This window comes from Canis lupus, chromosome 2, assembly GCF_011100685.1.
Source record: "Canis lupus familiaris isolate Mischka breed German Shepherd chromosome 2, alternate assembly UU_Cfam_GSD_1.0, whole genome shotgun sequence".
NCBI classification, from domain to species: domain Eukaryota; kingdom Metazoa; phylum Chordata; class Mammalia; order Carnivora; family Canidae; genus Canis; species Canis lupus.
The window spans coordinates 57,426,335-57,442,603 of NC_049223.1; the positions used below are offsets into that span (position 1 = coordinate 57,426,335).

At 54.3% G+C, this 16,269-nt stretch overlaps 1 protein-coding gene across 8 annotated transcripts in view; it reads right to left on the reverse strand.

Moving 5' to 3' along the window:
- NDRG4 (NDRG family member 4) overlaps positions 1–16,269 on the reverse strand; it is a 39,716-nt gene that overhangs the window by 11,462 nt on the left and 11,985 nt on the right. For 5 of the 8 annotated variants that reach the window (XM_038530899.1, XM_038530902.1, XM_038530898.1 and 2 more), the window contains exons 2-3: positions 9,332–9,426; positions 5,249–5,293 (exon numbers count right to left, since the gene is read on the reverse strand). In XM_038530899.1, coding sequence (XP_038386827.1) covers positions 5,249–5,293; positions 9,332–9,426 — 140 coding nt within the window. Of the gene's footprint in view, positions 1–979; positions 1,148–5,248; positions 5,294–9,331; positions 9,427–16,269 lie in introns of those variants that run through there. The other 3 variants (XM_038530903.1, XM_038530904.1, XM_038530900.1) reach the window with 3 other exon arrangements.

The window sequence follows — 16,269 nt, forward strand, 5'->3', positions numbered from 1 at the left end:
CCCAGGGCCCAGCACTCCCATTGGCTCCTGGTGACGTCAGAACCCCCGCCTCCAGGTGGGCGCCGGCACTGCGGCAGCCAGGGAGGGGGCTCTGACGTTCTCGGTCTCGGTCTCGCCAGTGACCTTGAGGGTTGCAATGGGAGGGGAGGCTCCCAGCCGGGTATCAGGGTAGCAGCGAGCAGGAACGGGTGAGGGGCTGGGGGAGGGGTTGTCTAGTGTGATTCATTCCATCAACCACATCAGCAGTTTGGTGAACCAGGTCTGCCGCGGGGTAGGCGCGGACGTGCTGCCTGGGTGCTGCCTGGGTGCGGGGAGGCCCGGTGGTCTGTGCTCCCTTGCAGGGCAGGCCCAGCGTGGGGGTGGAGGAGGACTTGTGCCCTGCTTCTCCCTCTTTGAAGAATAGCACCTAGGGGCACTGCTGCCTGGGCCGCCTTTCCCCACCCACAAAATAAGACACGGCGACCCCCTCCTCGTCCCCTTCCCGGCAGGGACTTCGGCCTGAAGGCTGGGTCAGCACCCTGCCCAGACCTCCCCGCCTCTGCCAGGCTGGCACCGAGGCTCCCTGGGGACGACGGCGGAGCTGCAGGCAATTCCCAGGGAAGGAAGGGGACGCCCTTCTGTTCCCAGCCCAGTGCAGCCACCCAAACCACCAGGACAATCCTTGCTGGGTCAGGAGGGTGGACGTCCAGGTACGTGTCTCCCCCAGGGCTGAGGCGCTCAAGGGCGCGAGGCAGACACCGGCCGGGCACCTGCTGCGAAGGGCACACGGTCAGGTCAGCGGGGTGCGCGGTTCGCACAGCCCCCTCCGGCCCGCGGATCCCAGCCCCTCCCCGCAGGCCCTGCCGGGCGCTGACTCCCGACGGCGGAGGCTGCCAGAACCTGCAGGTAAGGAGGGCCCGAAAGCGGGGCGGCACCAGACAGAAGCGGAGGGATGTCCCTTCCTCCCTACCCCCCGGCCGCCCCCAGAGCCCTCACTCACCCCGTCCCAGCACTCCGGCATCTTGCCGAGCGAGCGAGAAGGCGATCTGCCTCTCCCAAGAAGGGCAAACAAAGGCCTGAGTCACCGGGGTCCAGAGGGAGGGGACAGCGCCAAGGGGAGCCGGCGGCGGCGAAGCTGGGGCACCGCTTCCTTCCGGCCTTTATATGCGGCGCTGGCCCGGCCCCCCTCGGGCTTTCCAGGCAGCCACTCGCTCTCCAAGCCCCGCTTCCAGATTGGCGGGCGGGAGACGAACCTGGCTCCCATTGGCTTCCGAAGTCCTGGCTCAGCCCAGCTCCTGCTCCTCCTCCAGCTCCACCCCCATCCCAGCAACAGAGCATCCTAAAGGGTCCCCAGGCCCCGCATCCTGCCTGCCCCCAGCACGCAAGCGCGTGCGCGCACCCCCCCCCCCCCACAGCCACTGCTGCACGCGGGGCCCTGGGAAGATGAGACCAGGAGTCACATGTACAGGTGTGCCCTGTGTCAGGTACACAGGAGCCACTCACTGACACACACACCAACATAGGGCAGGGTGGGCTCACAGGCACGCCCCAGACCGTGCAGCCCTTGACCCATTCCCTGGGGAGCAGGGAGGGCCTGAGAGGGCCCCATGCCCAGCCTCCACTTCAGGAAGGTCTGAATCCACCGCTTAACCTTGAAGGGATGGGGGAGTGACTGGCTGTCTGGGGGCAACCTTCTGTTGTGACCCTGATCCAGGGACTGCTCCTTCACCACTCCCCAGGGTCTCCCCTAGGGCACCCCTCATGCCCCATCCCCGTGTAAGCCCAGCGCTTGCCCTTGGTGCTGAAATGGGGGCTTCTGGGGGCAAGGGGCCTGAGCTGATGGTAAGATGAACAGCATGGTGGGGAACACACCTGCTTGCCCTCCCCACCCCCATCCTACATCAAGGGGCTGGAGGCCACCAGGGAGAGGACAGGAGTCAGCCTGTCAAAGTGGACATGCCCACCTCCTGCAGAAGCTCCCCAGTTCTCTCTCCTGGGGCCAACCAGTGTGCAGCTTGGCTCCCAGGTCTCTGGGGAGCAGGATGCATGGGCCACCACAGGCTCCATGCCCTGTCCTCCTGATGGCAAGGACTTGTGTAGGGAGTTGGCAGGTAGAGGAATCTGGGGAGGAGGAGGCAAAGGAGAACAGACAAAAGGAAACAGGTCAGGGAGGGGAGCCCAGGAGGGAGCCCAAGGACTGAGAGAAGCAGAAGCAACACAGAGGAGGGTGCTGGGCACACAGGGGAGGGCAGACACAGACCCCATTCTGTCTCTCTGGTGAAGGAACATGCCAGTCACTCCAGCCTGCAACGCTAGCCCCACACACTGGCTGGCAGCCTTGTGGGGAGGGGGCCACCTCCCCATCTCTAGGGGCCCAGTGTCCTGGTCAACACCTGTCATGTGTGCTATTCCTGGCCACGTTCTCTGTCTGGGGCACACCAATAACTCTCCATGCCCCATCTGTGACCTCTGGCTCTGGGGGCCCAGCGCCCTGCGCTGTCCCAGAGCAGCCAGGGTATGGATCAGGGTGTCCCACTGCCCCTGGGTACTCGCCAAGCTCCCTGTTCCCTGTAGCCACCAGCACAGCCCTGCCCCGTCCACATGACCCTCCTACCTGCTCCTTAAAAAGGATGGGGTGGGGGTGGGAGGGCATCTTCCCATTCTTCCTGCCACTAAACCCCTGCTCTTCCATTCAACTTTATGCCCAGTCAGCCTCTGACCTCTGAGTGGCTCTGCCACCCTTTGCCCTGGGTGAGAAGCTAACTCTGGATACTGCCCATTTCCAGCCATGGCCCCATTCCTGCTCAGCTCACTGGCTTCAAATCCACAGACCCGAGTTCAAGTCCTGGCTCCCCCACCCACCAGCTGGGTAACCCTGGGTAAGGCTTTCTCATTTCTCCATGCCTCAGGCTCCTCAATTGTAAACAGCAATTGTGCTTTCCTGAAGAGTTGTTATGAAAAAGAGAAAGAGCTCCAGAGGGGTTCCACAGACCCGAACTCATGCCCGCCCAGGCCCCTTGGGGAGAGACAGGGCAATTGGCGTGCCTCTTCTAACTGTTGACCCCTTCCCTGGAGGCTGTGCAGTAGTGGCTGATGAGGCAGGCTCAGGTCCTGCCAGCCAAACCTAGGTACCAGTTGTATCTGCCACTTCTCTACTGTTTAACCGTGGGCAAGGCAATCAACCTCTCTGAGCCTCCACACCTATAAATGGGAGAAGAGCTGTGCCGTCTGTGTAGGTAGCTGCAAGGATAACACGCAGTCCTCACACACCTCTGGAAAAGGATGAGCAAACTAAAGCATAGGGACATTAACTGTCCCACTCAGCTAGTAACCATGGAGTTTACCAGCACCCTAGCACTCTGGGCCTTAGGTCACATGATTAAGAGTCGCAAATCCTTATCAGCCTATCTCCCAGTTGCCAGCCTCCTCCAAGTGCCTTACACGTGTCACCTTATTTTATCCTCTTAACATCCACTTTACAGACAAGGAAAATGAAGCACAGAGAGGTTCTGTAACGTGCCCAACATGACACAGAACCCAGAACCACACTCAGGCAGCCTGCCTCGGACTCCATGTGCTCTGGTGACCACACAGTCACAGAGAGCTTAGGAGCTGAGTGTCAGGCCTGGGGCATCGTCCCCCAACCCTACAAATATCCGGGGGGGTCCCAGCTTTCTTCACTGTACAAATAAGGCAGTGACGTGTGCTGGAGGTCACATGGCCCACAACTAGCAGGGACAGGCCTGGGACTCAGGTCTGTCTGGCTCTTGTCTGCCTTGCTCTCCTCCCCCTGAGATTGGCTGGGTCCATTGAGGCAAGGAATGAAAGAGGATAAAATCCCTGCCAGGTCTTGGCCCAGATAAGAGTCATCCATCCTCTTAGTGCTTTAAAAAAAAAAAAAAAAAAAGCTAGCCTCTCTGCGGCACAGTGGAGTAGAGGAGTAGATGCCTTTTTACACATACTGCCCTTTACCAAGCAAAGGGTCCCAAACACTGCTGGCAGCAGTGCTGGGTTAGGTCCAGCCCACAGCTCCAGGATTTCCCTCTCCCCTTTCATGACCCCACCCCAGGTGTGTTTTGGGGGCTGGCAGTCAGCACTACTAGTCTGGTGGGTCCCACCTGGTGTCAGGCAGGGGCTGGCTGCTCCAAGATTTTATTTCCCCAGGCCCTCCTGGGGCAAAGGGGCTATTTATCCATATATTCCTGCCCTCATTTGAGTGGGTAGGACAAGAAGTCCCCCTTGAGGGGCCTGCTCTGATCTCTAGCTGGGCCTGGGGCGTCTCCTCCTTTCCCTCCTCCTGGGCTCCTGTCTATTGCCCAGACTCCTGTTCTCAGCTCCAGAGCCCTCTGTGTTTGGTGCTGGTGCTCCCCCACCCCCACCCCCGGGACATGAGCACGTGTGCACAGGCTGCTCTGAAGCCTCCTCTGGTGTCCTTGAAGGGGCACATGACCCAAGGCCTGAGGCATAGGCCTGGGATCTAGGTCCTTGCTGCAGCACTGTGTGCCTGGTGGTGGTGGTGGTGGAGGGGAGGAGCCTGTAGGCCACCCCACCTCTGGCGTCACCCCAGAGGTGTCCAGACAAGGAGGCTGGGGCTGTCATGGGGTTTGGAAACAGGAGACCAAACCAAATTAAAGTCAGGCCCCAGGAGAGGGTAGTTCCATCTAGCCAGGAGGAAGGTCCTAGAAGGGTCTGATTTTGTTCAGCAGGTTTTGACTGCCAGCAGGACTCTGTCTGGAACCCGCAGAGGTTCCCACTGTGTCTGCTGTCAGAAGTGATGTGTTCCAAGACCCGGAAATAAATGGCCAGGATGGGACTCAGAGGGAAGAAAAGGCTGGTCAAGGGAGTGAACTGATCACGCAGACGAATAGAAACAAAGAACAATTTCAATTTTCGCAAGGAATCTGGCATCAAACTAAAGAGGACACGGGTGTCCCGGCAACAGTTTCCATGGAAACAGGAGCTATTTCAGAGCACCAGCCCCGCTGGAGATTTTCCTCATTGGAGGAAAGTGCTGATTCAGATGACAGTATCCCATCTCCACCCCCCCACTTCAGCCCTGTTCAGGGAAGGAGCCAGGTCTCCACTAAGCAGGAGGCAGGCAAAGCTGCTGTGAACCACGGTGGGGGCAGGGGGCTGGGGGGAGGGAGGGATGGTGGTCCTGGAGATGCCAACCAGAAGGGCAGTGACCCTCCTCTGGGACCAGGCTGGGCAAGGTAAGGGGCTGGCCGGCTATTAGGCTCCTACCTTGGAAGGCCGAGCTGAGACCTACCTTCCAGTCTGTGTCCATAGCCAAGAGGAAGGTGTCGGAGTTCTCCTAAGGGAAGGCAAACAGAGAGGGTGCATGTCAGGCCCTGGCTGGCCCAGCAGGCTCACGGGGGTTCAGCCCCAAGCAGGCTCACTTGCTTTGTATCCCCATTCATTTTTAGGTTAACAGAAGCGACCCAGGGCTTCCCAGGCAGCAGGCCAGTTAAGGGCCCGGTGGATAAGCCTACGAGTAGCTACTCATTTCACTCTTACCTATTAATTTAAAATGTGAAGATTTCCATCTTACAGGTGGGAAGGGTGAGGCTTAGAGAGGTTGACTCACACAGCTAGGCAGTGGTGACAGCTCTGAAGCCAGATCCTTGCTGTCACCTTGCCCCACTGCTCCCTCCCCCCTCAATACCCCCCAGCCATTGGGCCAAGGCTGCAGAGGCCGGGGAAGGAGGGCAGTGGTAGGCAGGACAACCGCACCCACTTTAGGGACAGGGGAGCTGAGGCCATGCAGCAGGGGAGCAACGCAGGGCTTTTCCAAGCTGCACAAAGGCTCTGCCTGGGCCTGTGGTGCCTCCCACCTTTCCAGACCTGCCCGCTTTGTGTTCTCAAAGCACAGATGTCCCCTGCTTCCAGGCTCATTTACCCCAAACAGTGGGCATCTTTGGTGCGCCGAGTCCCTCCTACTGGGCTGCAAGTGCCAGGCTGGCTGTGCCCTCTCCATAAAGCCTGGAATGGAGTGGGCTCCCCAAACCCAAACAGATCTGGATGAATAAGCCTGACTTTGCAAATGAGGGGAACTCAGCTCAGAAGCACCCACTGTTTGCAAGGCAGCAGAGGTGTGGAGTGGAAGGGGGCCCTAGAACTCCATGTGTGTGTCCTCTGTGGGTCTGGTCTAGGGAAGGCAGTCACGGCAGTGAGGGGGGTGGGGCAGCACATGTCCAGGACAAGCAGAGCTCCTGGGCCTCTGCCTTGTCTTCCACCGTGTCTGTCTAGAAACTTGTCCTCCCCTCCGCTCAGCTGTGACAAACGAGGCAGGCCACCTAGCTTCCGGGCCTCAATGTCCGTGAGGATCAAAGAGAAGTGCGGTGTCAGTTGTCACTCCTTTATACTCCTGCACTTGACTTTGTATGCTGCACAAGCTCCCTAAGGCTCTACCGAATAAATACACGGATAAATGAGACAATCAGAACAGGGGTGAGCTGCTAATGTACAAGAAGGAAGATGACCCCAAATCATGGGAGTAAAAGGGAAAAAATGAAAACCAGCAATTTAGATGTTTTACTCTCACAATAAGGAAAAGTTCAACCACCTGCTTTCTGGCAGTGGGGGTGGCGGGGGTGGTGGGAGAGGGAGACAGCACGAAAGGGTCTCACACTGCAAGAGGGAAGCCTGGTGTCCTGCAGCTGGGACTGTATCATACACAGTGGCTGTCCTCTGGCCACACCTTCTGGCTCCTTCAGGGCCTGGGGGTTCTCCCTGGGTGTGGGAGGTGTCAGGGGGGAGAGGCAGCAGCCAGGCCACTCCTGGAACCTCTAAGAGAGGGGATGGGGGCTCAGGGAAGGGGACCAGGCTGGTTACTAATGAATCATCTCACCAGAAGATCATGCCCAAGTGGGGGAGGGCAGGGAAAGAGATGGGGAGATTGTTTATTCCAGAGGCCCTAAGGCTATAGAGAAGGAAGTGGTTTCTTTTGGAACAAAATCAACACAAACCATGAGGCAGATAATGGCAGGGTGCACTGTGTGCTCTCCATGTGCTGGGGACCCCCGGACGTGGGAAAGTCTCTGGAGGGGCAGGACCCCAAACCAACAAATGGCAGGAATGACACAAGCTAATACAGGGCCCCGGGAGGTCCTGGAAGGAGTACAGGAACCTTCGGAGGAAGACAGGTGGGAGAGAGGGCCCGGCTGGGAGGAGGCCCAGGAGCATGGGATGGAGGCAGAGGACCGGGATGCAGGCAGGGGGAGGAGGAGCAACAGCTCTCCCGGAGCCCTGGACACCTGGCGCCTGAGCCTCCAAAGGCAAGCGAGCCTGAGATGGTAAGAGCCCTGTGGGGTAAACACTGGGGTGCTATTTGCTCCTCACTCAGAATTTGCACAGACGGTTTATGAAGTCAGGGACACACACCCTCCAGCACTGCAGCTACACAAGGAGAATCAGGGGAATGGCGGGAAAGAGAATAGCTCTGGAAGGTGAAGCGCGAGCTCACCACAGTCTGCAGCCACCAGCACAGGGGCTTTGGGAGGTTGGGGACAGGGCTGTTATGCAGGCGGGACCAGGTCTGTGGCCAGGAGAGGAGAGAAGCTGCTGGGGACGCAGGGCTGAAGCGCAGACCTGGTGGGGACCTCTGGTCCTGTTGGAGTGGGATGAGGTGAGCGACAGCAAATGCACCCAACAGAAGGCAGGGCCAGGCTGCTGGTCAAGGTACCACACCACCAAGTCAGGGTGGGAGGGAAGGGGCACAGGGGCAGCTCTCAGGAGACGAGGGGAGGAAGGGCCAGGCAAGGCCATGGTGCCCTCTGTCTGTCCTCTGGGCCTCGCAGGGACATACAACAGCATACACCTGCAGGCGACACCTCCTCTGTGCAGCCGCTGCCTAAACCCACGCCTCAGCCCTAAAAACACTTCAATATTTTAATGTCCTGACCAGCAGCAGTACAAACACTAAAAGCAAGGGTTTTTTTTTTTGCCCAGAAGAACAAAAGCAAAAAAACCAAAACCCTCAAACAGGAAAACAAACAAAAATCCCCCCAAGCCACATATTAAAAATTCCAGGCTTTTTATAACAAAATTTAAAGTAATCAAAACACACAAAACTTTGTTTTTTAATATATATACACAGTACACGGCTGAAGCACCTTTGACTTTTCTCTCAAAATTTACATTTGTAAGAAAACACAGCCCACTGTGGTAACAATTTGGTGGGTGTGAACGTATGTACACATAGAGGTCTGTATGTTTTCCCCCACGGAGTAATAAAAAGGTACCTTCAGTTTGTTGATGCACTTTATAGGAGAGCTTTTCCAGGGAAAAGCCTTAGGGGCACCGTCCACTACTAAGCCTCACAAGCAGGCCAGTCTCTGCTTACCTCAGAAGGGTGGTAGTTGGGAGGAGGGACTTTTTCAGGAAGTTCTGGAAAACTTCCTTATTCTCAGGTGCATCCCAATCTGTGATGACCTGACCCCGCACTGAAAGCCTTCAGTGTGCAAGGCTGTGCTAGGCCCCGGGGGAAGACTGGGAATAAAATGGCCAGGCTCTCTGTTAGGCCGTATCAGACCTAGTGTCAGAGGGGTGGGAGCACAACCTGCAAAGACCCGGGGGCCTGACACTCAAGGATTCTACAAGCAGTCCACCCACGGCTTTTCCTTGCAGAAAGGGTAAGGGAGGCCAGGTCAGGGGTCACCCACAAGAAAACGGGGTACAAACAATTGGAATCTAAAGCCTGGTGCCCAGGAGGGGGCTCTCTGGGACAAAAACAACAATCTCAAGTGCCTTTGTCCCACTGCTCCTGACAGCACCATGAAGAAAGAAAGGCCCTGCCTTTCCGCTGCTCTTCTGCTGCCCACTGGGGACCCCTGTGGGGATCCAGGGCCTCCCAGAACCGACGTTGAGTATCTTCCCCAGTAGCTCTGCGACCTTGACCAAGTGGCTTAACTTTCTGTGTCTCAGTCTTCTCATCACTGAGATGGGAATAACTCTCCTAAAGAGACTGCCCGGGATCCCTGGGTGGCGCAGCGGTTTGGCGCCTGCCTTCAGCCCAGGGCGCGATCCTGGAGACCCAGGATCGAATCCCACATCGGGCTCCCTGCATGGAGCCTGCTTCTCCCTCTGCCTGTGTCTCTGCCTCTCTCTCTCTCTCTCTCTCTCTCTCTCTCTCTCTCTCTCTCTCTCTCTCTGTGACTATCATAAATAAATTTAAAAAAAGAGAGAGAGAGACTCCCAGCTTCGGAGACAGCCCGCGCCCCCGCGGGGGAGGGGTCTGCGGGGCGCGGGAGGACTCGGGCGCGGCTCCCCGACCGGCCGCGGGCTCCTCCGCGAGGTTTCCTTCTTGGCCGCGAGGTGGCGCCCCCCGCCCAGGAGCGCCCGGGCCACTCACCAGCTCGGCGGCGTCCTGACCCCGGAGCAGCGGCTTCTCCTCGGGGAATCGCAGCTCCTGCAGCCCGGCCATGGTCACGTCGTGGAGCAGGAGCCCTAGGGGAGGGCGGGGGAGGACGCGGGTTGGGCCCTGCTGCTGAATCTCCGGGTGGACAGGCGGGCAGGGGCACCGGCGAGCACACCCCGCAGCCGCCCCCCGCGCCCCGAGTGCAGGCCCCTGCGGGCCGGCGGCGTGGGGGGGCCCTCCGCAGGCGGGCGAGGCTCTTCTAAGACTGGCTCTTAAAAGTTAAAACACGTTCAGCAAGAAAGAAAAGAGAAAAAGCACCACAGGATGATCCTTAAAACAATGCCAGGGTGAATTCTGCACTTACTGAGCTGCAGAGAGATGATGTGGGGAGGTCAAATGCAGGGCGGGAAGCAGAGGGAAGCCCTCTGTGGTCGGAAGTGGACAGTGAGGGCCTGGAGGGCATGGCTGTCCGGGGGCCTGGGAGGAAAAGCCTGGGTGGGGATGGCCCTGGCAGTGGGGCAGTCTGTGTACAGTGAGGATGAAAGAGGCGGTGCCAGTTTAGGCCAGCCAGCAGCAGGGAGGGATGACCGCTCAACCCACAGCCAGCAGGTGATGGATCCCAGGCCCTAAAGGCTCGGTGTCCCTGGGAGACTGATGAGCTTTCAGTCTGAACTTCAAGAAAGGGTTCTCCGTGCACATGTGTGTATGCGTGCACGCCTGTGTGTGCTTGGAGGAGCCCGTGGTGGGGGCGGGGGAGGCGGAGATGATCTGTGTAGCCTGGCATTGCCATCCTCACTTGGATTTTAGGACAGAATAGATTAGAATGTACCAAGAGAAAAAGCAGCCAAGGAGGTGAACTGGAAGTCCGTAGAATTAACACTGACCAATAAATACGCGAAAAAATTTTAAGGCTCACTAGATGTCAAAGAAATTCAAATTAAAACACGATGCTTCCCCCCCCCCCCCCCCCACCGAACTGGCAGAGTTGGCAGTGCTGGCAGTGATGCACCCAAAATGGCACTTCTCTTACTGCTCGTGGGTGTATAAACTGCTACCTCTTTCTGGAGGGCAGTTTGGCAAAATGAATTAAAGTAATTTAAAAAGGTTCATGTTCTTGGATTTAGCAAGCCTCTCCCTGGAAGAAATTTCCTAAGGAGGCCAGAGAGGGCACCTATTGATTTACCTGTAAGAATGCTCACCACAATGCCTTTTAAAATAATAATAAACTTGAAAAAGCTAAATGTCCATCCATAGGACATGAGACAAACTGTAGGTCAGTCACTTGTAAACGATTATGTAATAACACGGGGGAAATGCTTGTGTCCTCATAAATGGGAAAAGAAGTTATAAACCACACAGTATCACTGAGATTACGAAATAGGAGTAGCTCCACAACAGACAAGCCTAGGAAGATGTACACCATAAAGGTCATAGGTGTCCTTTCAGGCAGAGGACTGAAAACCAGGCTATGCGACCTGAAATCTAGAAAAACCAACATTTTTAAAGACTATATGAGGATCACGATCATTCCTTCTTCTTGCAAGCATTTCACTGCTCGCAAAGTACTTTCCTTGCACTATTTCACATCGCCCCTGAGGGAAGCACAATGGGGAAACCAAGAAGTTCCGTGGCGTGCCCAGATAGGGTCTTGGGATTCCTATCTGGGTCCAGTGCTCACTCTATGGCACCACAGCTGCGTGACCTGGAAGGATGGATTGCTCTCCTTCCTCTCATTCGATTGTCCTCCCTCAATTCTATTTTAGTCTTTTTAGGGGTAAAGCCCTTGACTTTCCCTTCTGCCCCTGAATCCCACCAGCTGGTTGATCAGAAGGCGCCCTCTGCCCCACCCTGCGCCTGCCCATCCCTTCTCCCCGTGGAAGGCCCAGGGACTGCAGAGTGGGCACAGTGGCCCTTGGGACCCAAGGGCGAAGGGAATCATCAGATGGAACCTATTTCTGTGGCAGAATGTCAGGACACCGGCGGGGGGGGGGGGGGGGGGGGGGGGGAGTGTCTCCAGACCTTCCCCGGGCTTCCTTCCCTCCTGTGAGAAGCAGGAAGCATCAGTCCTCCAGAGTATTAGGAAGACAGTGCCTCAAGATGTCATGGGGTCTCCACCTGAGTCTAGTTTAAGATTTAGATGTGCTGAGGGTAGACTGGGGGCTGTTGGCCGCCCAGGCCTCATGGAAGGCTAAGAGAGAGTTCTGCAGGGCCCCCCTAGGAGAGCCTCACCCCCAGCATGAACAGGCCAGGCCAGAAGGTCCCTGCCCACTCAGCCCCCCACCCAGGCCCCGCAGCTCTGTGCCACGCTGGAGAGGCTCTTCCCAGTGGTTTCCGGGGAAACCAGCTAACACAGTGCAGATGGGCTGTATTTTTAGAAAGGCATCCTCTCCCCTCCCCGGTTCCCTTCCATCCTTTCTCATGTGTGCACACTCCTTCATCCACCCGGTTGAGGGGGGAGGGCTGAAAGAACCCCCCCCCCCCGAAAACTCTTCCCCCATTAGGACTTTTTTTAGCTGCAGTCTCTCTGAATAACCAACTCAATTAAACCGCCTGGCAGCACTGGGGTGTCCCCACCCTCACCCGGAGCCTGTTATGAAACCACTCTGGAGACCACCCTCCCCAAGGGTGGTGCTATTGAAAGGGCTGAGGGTGGGCAGTGCCGGGACAGATGGCCCATGATGGAGGGGGCGGTGGGGACAGGGTTGGGAAGAAACCTCATAATCCAGAGAGCCAGGAATGTCGGGAATGTCGCAGCCTGCAGAAGACACAGGCAGCCCAAGGCCCAGCAGGGGGTGATGTGGGGCTTCAGAACAGACATCCCCACAGGTCCAGCATAGAAGGTTCCTCCTAGGAAATTTAGGGTTTAGAAAAAAAAAAAAAAAGCAGCTAGATGCTAAGTTGAAGGAAAATGAGATTCCTTATCAAATCAACACATTGTACACCTTAAACGTACAGAATGTTAAACAGTAATTCTATCTTCATAAAGCTGGGGAGGGGGAGAGAGATTTCTATCAACCTCCTGCAAAGAAGCCGGGTTCAGGTGGCACAGGGTAGAGAGGGGTGGGAGAGGGGAGTGGGTGACCCCAGGGATCTGGGAAGCAACAGTGATGGCTCTTCTCACCCTCCTATTCTTTCTCCCCTCAGGCAACCTAGTATGTTAGATCCAAACAAGCTTGGGATTATTCTTCTGCTTTCTCGGGGCTTAGGAGTCACTGGAACCCTGGCCGGTATTTCTTCTGTGTCACTTCTCTGAGGCACAATGGGTATCACACACAGTGCAAGTGTCCCACTCACAGTGAGTGAGATTTTGGGTAAATCACTGAAAGGATGTTATCTGTGAAGCAGGAGCATGGGTGATCCTCTGCCCACTTGGGAGGTGCACCAGACAATGGGCAGGAAGATGCCTTTGCAATGGAAGCTTTCGGTACCCATTTGATGAGACAAAGAATTTAACACAGGTGACTGGGGGCTTCCTTGACCTCCTCTGCATATTTAAGGCAGCTCAGAGCTCTTTTCTTGCTGTCATTTGCTCGAGGAAGGATCCAACCTAGTGGCAGAGGCCACACTGATGTTCGTAATAGAGGGCAATGCGGCCTCTTTGCCTGCATGACAGGGACATGTCACAGTACAAGGGGATCTGGGAGTGGACAGGGTCTCCTAAGCAGTACAAATGTGGGTGCTTCTTTCAGAGGAGGTTTGTTTCTTTCAAATTACTTTTGGTTCCTGTTTTGTGCTTCCTTCCATGTGACTCTATGCTGAGGCCTGGGCCATGTAAACCCTTGGATGTGTTAGGGTTAAAAATATAAGTGATTAGGGTGCCCGGGGTGCTCGGTTGGCTAAGCAGTTAAGCATCTGAATCTTGATCTCAGCTCAGGTCATAATCTCAGGGTCATGAGATTGAGCCCTGCCCCAGGCTTTTAGTCTGGTTAAGATTCTCTCCCTCCCTTTGCTCCCGCCCTTCAAAAAAAAAGACATACATGTGCAAGTGATTACTATGGTCATTCTTGAAATTATTCAATATATTCATATTATTCAGTATGTCAGTTAAACTGATCAACAGTAGTGACCCACTCTAGTAAAGCAACTGCTGAATGAAAGCACTGCTCAGACACTGGAAGGGAATGTCTTGGAAATATACTGTGGGGATCTTTGCTCTCTCAGCAACTAAGGACTCCAACCAGTGTTTAGTGTCCAGGAGCCAGAGAGGAGAAGGGTGCTGTGCAGGGACAGTGCTTCCCCCCGCCCCCAACACCCATCGCTGTGCCACTGAGCAGCATGGGAACTGCAGCCAAAGAAAGGCAAGACAGAAAGAGAGTGAAGTTAGTATATGGGAGAAACTATATGGGGCACCAGACCCCACGGGACAAGAAGAAACTGTACTGAGAGAAAAGAGGCGGGATTGTGAAATGGTTCATATTCTGTCAACTACAAGAGTGATGGAGCCTCTGGCAGGTCACGGTCAAGGTCATGGTCCAAGGTGCCCTGTGTATGCTGCTTTCCTGAAAGTCCCGGTTGTGAGGTCCCCTTACTATGGGAAAAGCCACAAGCAAATGAAATAAGCTGCAACCAGGAGCAGAGTCAAACTGGGCCTGGCCGATTCCACCCTCTGGGAAGGGTCTCTGCACAGATAACAAATGGCGAATGACATTGCAGAGGGCAGCACAGGACTCCTTCAAGCCTGTGCACCCAAACACCTTTCCATCTTTCCACCCTCACCACACCAGCACCATGGTTTGAAAAGAATCCCCAGAAATGAGGAATTCAACTTCCAGATGCACTCCATTGGGAGTCTGGCACCTTATAGATAGCTGGTCCCTTCGGTCACTCTCCCTGTCCCTATCCTGACCTCAAATGGCTGGGGCAGCACCAGAGGGTGGAGCTGGGGTGAGGACTAGACCTTCCTTCATTATCCCCCCCTTCACAGGCCAGAAAACAAGGAAGGCACAAGGTGGGAGTGACTGGTGGCAGATCTGGGAAGAGAACCCAGAGCCTCTGCTCATAAAGCCATACTCCATGTGTATCCTGCCTCCCTTGGCAGGCGTACACAGGGCATATCACTTTTTGCTGGCTCAGCCTTTACCTCTTATCTCTCATGTTGGCCCCTTGGTTTACGCCCAGCCTGAACCAGACCAGATTTCCTGTTTTCTTCCTGATTTGAGTCTATGAATTCCCATCTCTCCACAACTACCGTCACTCTGACAACACACACACATACACATCTTTCCAGCACATTCCACTGTGCTTCTTCCAGTGCTTAAGGCAGCCATATGTGGATGCTGACACTCATAGCTAAGGATCCCAGCTGACTCCTTGGGCACATTCTACCCACAGCAAGCACATGCCTTTGTTTGGGCTGCTCCCTGCAACCGCAGTGCTTTTCCCCATCGTATACCCACATGACAACAGAACCAATCACTAATATTTTCTGCTGGCCCTTAATAGGTTTTGTTGAATGAGATGAATGAATGACTGATTCTTCACTTAGATTTCAAGTATCAAAAGACTGATAGCATTCAGGGCTGGTGAGGTTGTGGGGAAATAGCACAGAGTTTTATATACTGTTGGCTGGATTGCAGTGAGTTCAACTTTATTTGGAGGGGAACTTGGTAGTTTATAGAAATGCAAATATCTGTAAACTCTACAAAGTCTATCTTTAGGTATTTATCCCAATCACAGGACACACTATGAGGCAGTGTGTGCAAGGATGCACTGTTTGGAATAGTAAAAAAAAAAAAAAAAAGTGGAAACAGTCCAAATGAATGTCAAGAGAATGGGACATCTACACCTGGAGCATCAAAGCCATTTAAAATATGAGGGATTTCCATATTTCTTTTTTTTTATTTATTTTTATTTATTTATGATAGTCACAGAGAGAGAGAGGCAGAGACACAGGCAGAGGGAGAAGCAGGCTCCATGCACCGGGAGCCCGATGTGGGATTCGATCCCGGGTCTCCAGGATCGCGCCTGGGCCAAAGGCAGGCGCCAAACCGCTGCGCCACCCAGGGATCCCCGATTTCCATATTTCTATTGAAATAGGGAAAGCATTCTAAAATATGCAGTTAAGATAAAAAAGATATCGCAGAATATTAAGTATTAAACAAACCCATTTAAGCAAAACATATATGCACCACAGGTCCATATATTTGCAAATTAAAATAAAAGCCCTCACATGATTCAGGGGAGCTGCAACAGTGCTCATATGGGTTTGGAAGGATATAGCAGATTTTTATTCTACCAGCAGATTTGATCAGATCTAAGATATCACTGATTGTAACTCAAATTAACATTTTATGTACCCATAAAAGAGAAAAAAAAAAACACTGCCAATTAAGACATAACACGTTATGCCCCCTTTTAACTTATTTTGAAAGAATTTCAATCTTATAGAGAAATTGAAGAAAAAACAAAGCACAGAAATTTCCCACATACCCTTCACCCAGCTTCCCCTAATGCTATCATGCTATAAGACCAAAACACAACCAGAGGAAGCAGGAAATAAAACACTGATACAATAGAGTTATCTACAGGCCTTACATGAATCTCATCAGTTTTCCCAATAATGTCCCAATCCAGGATCCATGTTGCATTTAATCGCCATAGGGCTGGGGACAATTCTTCACTCCTCTGTCTTCGACAAAGTCCTCCGACATTGACACTTTTGAGGAATACTGATGGGTTAAATCTACAGAATGCTCCTTAGTTTGGGTTCATCTGTTGTTTCCTCATGATCAGAGGGAGGTTATGCATTTTTGGCAAGAATAGAACAGATGCTGTGTGCCTTTCTCACTGCATCCAATCAGTAAGCAGGTGATGTCAGTCTATTTTATTTCTGGGGATGCTGCCCTTGATCACTTGATTAAGGTAGTGTCTGCAGGTTTCTCTACTCTATAGTTAGTATTTTTCTCCTTGTGATTAATCAATATCTTGTGGGA